Source organism: Bidens hawaiensis, unplaced genomic scaffold (genome assembly GCF_021521415.1).
Source record: "Bidens hawaiensis isolate Kalapana, Puna unplaced genomic scaffold, B.hawaiensis_p1.1 tig00004283_1, whole genome shotgun sequence".
Lineage (NCBI taxonomy): Eukaryota > Viridiplantae > Streptophyta > Magnoliopsida > Asterales > Asteraceae > Bidens > Bidens hawaiensis.
Window position 1 is genome coordinate 199,529 of NW_027491258.1, and position 6,689 is coordinate 206,217.

Below are 6,689 nucleotides of genomic sequence, written 5' to 3' on the forward strand. Positions count from 1 at the left end.
ACCACCAAACGCTTGGTATGTAGCTTCGACACAAGTAAATAAAATGCTTGCATTAGTTTTCCGACCATCTGGCAACTTTCAGTCCGACAATAAGCAAATTCATGTTACTACTTCTGAGCCCATAGTTCAGAAAAAGCCCAAACGTAATGTAGAAAATTCACCAACATAATGAAGTGAAAAAAACCCAACATTGTTCATCGATTTTGCGCGGGCCTTTAGCAAATTAGCATACCATAAACAACCGGTTTTTTATTACACCGGATTATACTGAAAGAGTCGACGTATCTGTGTTTATGAAGCATTGATTAAACTTTTAACACGTAGTATAATACCGGGTTCAGCTAAAGCTCATGAAATCATTTGTCATAGAGATGAACTTCTCAAATAACAAACATTTACAAGACCTCTTTCAATCTTTAATATGGATTCCCAAAATTTGATAGGTTTTTTAAAATATTGAAGTTACAAGTTAATCATAAAAACTTGAAATTAATACAATAAGTAACTGCTTAAGTTATGCAAATCAATGATTTATGTGTTTTAAGCTAATAAAAAAACAAAGTACGAAAAATTGAATAAATTTATCAAAGCTAGGCATGTTGAAACTGGGGCTCCAAATCAAGGAATCCTGGTCTAGCAGTTGAGCCAAACCACCTACGGTTGTTTGCCACATTATCTTGCTTGTCGAGACCTTTCTATCTGCTAGGTATGAGCCGGATCGTAACTTCATTCCTAGCTAAGTTATGTTTGCTTAAAGTTTGAGTCATTTCTACCATTTTTCTCATTGTCCAGACAGGGATGTTAAACGAATCAATCAAATTTCGAATATTTGATTTTGAAATTTTGAAGATAGATTCAGAATTTTGAAGTTGAATTTGAAATTTGACAACTTCGATTCGAATATGACTAAAATTATAGCCAATTTTAAATTCCATTTAATTCGAGTTTCTATTTTGAATTGATTCGTTTCGATTACAGCAAAAAAGATAAAATTATTTTTAATTTTAATTTCAAAACTACTACAAAATTGGAATTTTTAACAACAATATATAAAAAATTTATATAACAAATAGACCTTTCAATATTGCAACATTCAAAATATCCTAAATATTCAAAGTGGTAACATCCAATTACATGTTCATATAACGATTCCAAATTTTTTGTTCTTCTTAAAAAGGTATGTTAATTTTTATTTATTATAAATATGTGTATATATAATTAAAATAAAAGGTATTACTTGAATTCAAAACGAACTAAAAATCATAATTTCACATTCATTTCAAAATTCGATTACTAAAATTGAATCGAATTCAACCAAATTCAAAATTTTGAGAAACCGAATTCGAACATTGAAATTCAAATTCAATTCGATTTGAATTTCGAGTTCTCATGTCTGATCCAAATACTAAACATCCATGTGTCTAGCAGGTTCAAATAATAACCTACCAACTCTTGGATCATTTCCTCGTAAAATTTTAATCTTTTTCAGTTTTTCATTATTACAAATGGAAATAACCATGTCTTATCTAGTTATTGATTTCATATACAAAACTAAATACGTTAGTATGAAAGTGATCTTATATACAATTCAAAAATCTATCCATGAATTTACATATGAAACCTATGGATTTCCCACAAAACACAGGATTAATGCCGCATCTTATCTTAAGCTATGCTCTATGTCACTATCTCGAATGAAGCTAAAAATGGAATCATGTGCTATGTGAAACATGGATCGTCGTCGTTTTTAATGGAGACTCCGGTTAAGCTCCAACTTGGAACCTTGTTTCTAACTCACTTCTATTATGGCTAGATTCGAATTTTATTATCACCCATTTATACGTTGTCTTGTATCTTAGCTGTCTTCTTTTGTTTCTTTGTAGCTAGACGCACGAGAAGTTTAGAGGGGAATATGGATTGTGCTAGAAAAATTAAGTCGCGTTCTTTCAAAATTCTTGCAATTATCTAGGTCATATAAACTTCTATGAATCTTATGACCCTATCTATAATTGTCCCGGGAAAAAAGTTTAGGAGGCGGTGGTCTCGATGGAGCAGCCTCACAAAGGTAAGGTTTTCCAAGTAAAACCTCCGTAAATCCTTTCAATAATAGTACTATAAGTTGGATTATATTGGGTACATTCGTTCGTTTCTTTACCCTTAAAGTACTTGGAACCTTCATAGCAATTAAAAATAACTTATTTTTATAATCTAGTTGACGGAATAGGACAGCTGGAGATCATTTATGAAAAAGCAACTTCTTAGGAGGGATTAAAATACGAGGAAGCAACTTGTTTTTTTACTTGACTTAAAAACTACACTAATACGCGTTGCATATGCTCTCAGGACCGGCTCAACAATTTTGACGGCCTAAAGCGATGGAAAAGTTTAGGACCCTTACCAAGAGTTAGAGAAATGAAAGTATAAAATATATAACCTTTTAAAAAATTACCTAGCAATTGTCGTGTTTCGTATATAAAAATACAACATTTTCAATTTTGTTTTAAAAACAAGTTTGATTTATGTATAATACAAATCAAAAGAATATATATGCATACACTTCATTTTATTATAGGTTTATCGAGACATGTGTTTTGTATATGAATTATAAAGTTTAGAAAAGGAATAGGAATTATATATAATACAAGTTCATGGTATATACATGGAATTTTTTTTTGAAACAACTGGAAAAAAATAGTCTTAAAAGGATTAAATTGTGAACATGAAATAACTAATTTAAGAATGGTTAAACAGAGCCGGAACCAAACCTGCGTGGATTAAAATTAGATATGTGGGAAAGATTGATGGTTATGGCTATAACCAACAACAACGTAGAAGATCTGTTAAATCACCAACTATTTTTAATATCTATGTGTATATATATGAATATAAAAAATTAATTAACGGAGGCCCTTATTTCTGGGGGGCCTCAAGCCCTAACTTTACTTACTAATACTGTAGGGCCGCCCTCTTTATGCTAATTATTATCATTAATATTTCTACCAAGAGTCCAAGATGACCAAACAAGCACACTTACAGATCTCCATGTTCATGTTACATAGTTGCGTGTCTAAAACTCGAGTGTTCTTGGATTATCCCAAAGGGGTTTTCATGCAACTCAAAACATTTTATAGAATCGGAATATTTCTTTTGGAAAACGATTCAAGATTATAATTATCATCAACACCATGAACAAGCAAATTTACGTGTCAATATAAGCTAATCATTTAAATATTTCAAATGATTAATGGGTTATTATTGACTTGGAGCATGACAGATAAAATACAATTAAAACTCTTTTCAATGTTGCATGAACTTGATTGCTTATAATTGAAAATCAATTTCATGCCATTGATTCCACTGAAGGTTGGAATGAGTCAAAATTTAAAAGAGACGAAGGGGCATTATATATTATATAGCCACCAGCCTTCCCTTAATTAATTGTGAAGCACATGAAAAGCAGACGGTTTAGGCTTTTGAATATACAAATTAAACTAATGTATGCAAACCACCCCTCCATCTCCTCCTTTACCAAATTCATAATGCAGCATACCATTACTCATCATCTTCTTATGATCATTCTCTTTTTCATGTTATCAGAAACCACAGCCAATGATTTCAGTACATCATTAGAAGCAAAAGCTTTGCTTGCAACTAATTGGTGGCCATATGCCAATGCTTCAGTTGATCACTGTAAATGGCATGGAATCACTTGCAATCAAGAAGGAGGTGTCATGGACATGAGCTTATACAGTCATTACCTTGGGGATCGACCTCTTCTTGGAAGCCTTGACTTCTCTTTATTTCCAAGCCTTGTTACCCTTAATATTCATAACTGTGGTCTTGAAGGAAGCATCCCAGAGAAGATTGGTTTGCTGCCAAATCTCAACTATCTTTCACTTTCGGAGAATCGCCTCACAGGTAACTTACCTGTTTCCCTTGCCAATCTCACTCAGTTATATTATCTTGATCTTAGTAAAAACCAACTTACGGGCCCAATCCCGCCGTCTTGTGGTTCCATGGTCAATCTCATCTTTCTAGATTTGAGCAAAAATCAACTAGATAGATCCATCCAGAAGGAAATCACGAACTTACAAAAGCTAGAAACGTTGAACTTGGATGCCAACAATTTTGATGGTCCACTTCCCTCAAATTTGGACAATCTAAGCCGATTGAAAATTTTAAACCTTGGAATGAATTCCATAAGTGGCCGCATACCTCTAGATATAGCAAACATGACGAGCTTACAACGACTTGATCTTAATCATAATAGGCTTGTGGGTCCTGTTCACCCTGAATTTATAAGGCTGCCAAGACTTTATTATGTTGATTATTCATCAAACCATTTGTCAGGTGATTTGTCTTCTCAAAATCTAAGTGATTGCTACTACATAGAGTACTTGGACCTTAGTAGTAATAAATTAGATGGAGATCATCATCATCATCATCGTACTCAGTATATCCCACCAATAGCAATGCTATGGTAGGGTCTGAGGAGGGTAAGATGTAGACAGCCTTACCTCTATCCCATAGGGATATAGAGACTGCTTCCGGTGAGACCCCCGGCTCGATAGTAGTTTTGCATCAAGCCTTGGACATAAGGCACATAGCACTCAATCATCGGGACACCGGCTGATTGGTGCATGTGCCATTGTCTTTCGGCTATCAACGCCACCACATGATGCCTGATTAACCTTCCGCCACTTTTAACGTTATTTTCATGAGATTAGTAAAATAATGTCAAAATAATGTCAAAATTAGTAAAATAAATTAGATGGAGATGTACCTGCTTTAAATATTTCAAATTTTAAGCATTTAAATCTGTCCCATAATCACTTTGCTGGAATTGTCCCCCCTTATATTTTTACCAAGTCTGATAGAGTTGATTTATCATGCAATGACTTGACGGGACAGTCTAGGTGCACTGAAACAAAAAAAACATGTTCTCTATATGGAGATTTTTCTTCCCATCATATTCGGATTTTTCTTCTTAGTGCTTTGTTTCATGTGTTACCGTCATAGAAAGACTAAGCAAAACAAAATTCAGCACTACACAAAAAAGCATGGAGATGTGTGCTGTGTATTGCATTATGATGGAACAATTGCATATGAAGACTTCATCACTGCTACTAAGGATTTTAACATTAAATTCTGCATTGCAACTGGTAGCTATGGTAGTGTTTATGTTGCAAAACTGCCTAACGGTAAAACATTTGCTTTGAAAAAGCTCCATCATTTTGAAGCCAATCAACTGACATTTGACTTGAGCTTCAAGAATGAGATCCAAGTGTTAATCAACCTGAGGCACAAAAACATTGTCAAACTCTATGGTTTTTGTATCCATAAAAAATGCAACTTCCTTGTATACGAATACATGGAAAAGGGAAGCCTATTTTGTGCATTGAGTGACATCGAATTAGCGATTGAAGTGGACTGGATAAAGAGGGTGAACATTATAAAGGGTGTAGCCCATGCTTTGGCATACATGCATCATGATTGCAGCCCACCTATCGTTCATAGAGATATATCAAGCAAAAACATTCTCTTAAACTCAAAAGTGGAAGGATTTGTTGCTGACTTTGGAGCAGCCAGATTGCTCGATCCTGATTCTTCCAACCAAACGCTAATTGTAGGAACTTTGGGATACATTGCTCCAGGTATTTCCATACACTTCTTTTATGTCTATTAGCAGTTGGAAAGTTTTTAATTATCCTTTTGTATATTATTGTCATATAGAACTTGCCTACAACATGATTGTGACCGAGAAATGTGATGTCTATAGCTTTGGGGTGGTTGCACTTGAGATAATTGGAGGGATGCATCCTGGGGACCTCCTTTCATCATTGAACTATTCGACTAGCCATGCTACATCCTTGGAAAATATAATGGATAAGAGACTTCCATATCCAACCAACAGGTCGATTGAAAACAAAATTGTACGCATTTATAATGTAGCACTAGCATGTATTCACACAGATCCAAAGTGTCGACCAACAATGAGAAATGTGTCTCTGGAGTTATCATGTTGAGAGCATAATTTATTATACTTTGTCACTAGCATGAGTTTGTTAACAATTTCAAAATAAATGGTTCCTTTTATATCTTATCTCATTGTAGTTTTGAATCAACTTTAGTACTTTGGAGCTGGCGTTTGACAGCTACTCTTCTCATAGATCAAAATGGTTTTTATACAATTTGACACTTTGCACAAAACATCTCATGAGAGTTCCAAACATGAATTTTTCCCATATTATAAAGAGTTGTGTTACTGGTGTCATACAACTATTGATTTGCCAACTTGACACTTTGATAGGACAATCTACCAGCACGAAAATGAATAAATACAATCCATGTAGGTCCACGAGATGGGATCAAACGTGTTCTTGAATCAATCTCAACTAATAGCTAGCGGAAATCACTAGTAGGTAACCGAGATCTCTGATCTCGGATCTAGTTTGTGATTGGTTTATTGTTGAGAAAGGAAAGAAAGGAAGAGAGTGGAGAGAGTTGGTAAGAAAGAGTGGATAAGGTTATGTCAAAAGTCAATTTAGCATGTGCATACTTTACCTTTTATAGGTGAATCCATGCCATGCTTTCATTCTATATGCACGGCCCAATGGGTTGTAAAGTACATGGTCTCGGGTCCAAACATGTAGACTAAATACGAAAACAAACTAAATACATCGTGAACA

At 34.3% G+C, this 6,689-nt stretch overlaps 1 protein-coding gene across 1 annotated transcript; it reads left to right on the forward strand.

Moving 5' to 3' along the window:
* Positions 1–3,539: 3,539 nt before the first annotated feature.
* Positions 3,540–6,257, forward strand: LOC143626174 (MDIS1-interacting receptor like kinase 2-like). Its single transcript, XM_077096327.1, has 3 exons — positions 3,540–4,393; positions 5,020–5,654; positions 5,734–6,257. Exons 1-3 carry the CDS (start codon positions 3,540–3,542, stop codon positions 6,024–6,026), a joined length of 1,782 nt encoding a protein of 593 aa, XP_076952442.1. The 3' UTR covers positions 6,027–6,257.
* The last annotated feature ends 432 nt before the right edge of the window (positions 6,258–6,689 follow it).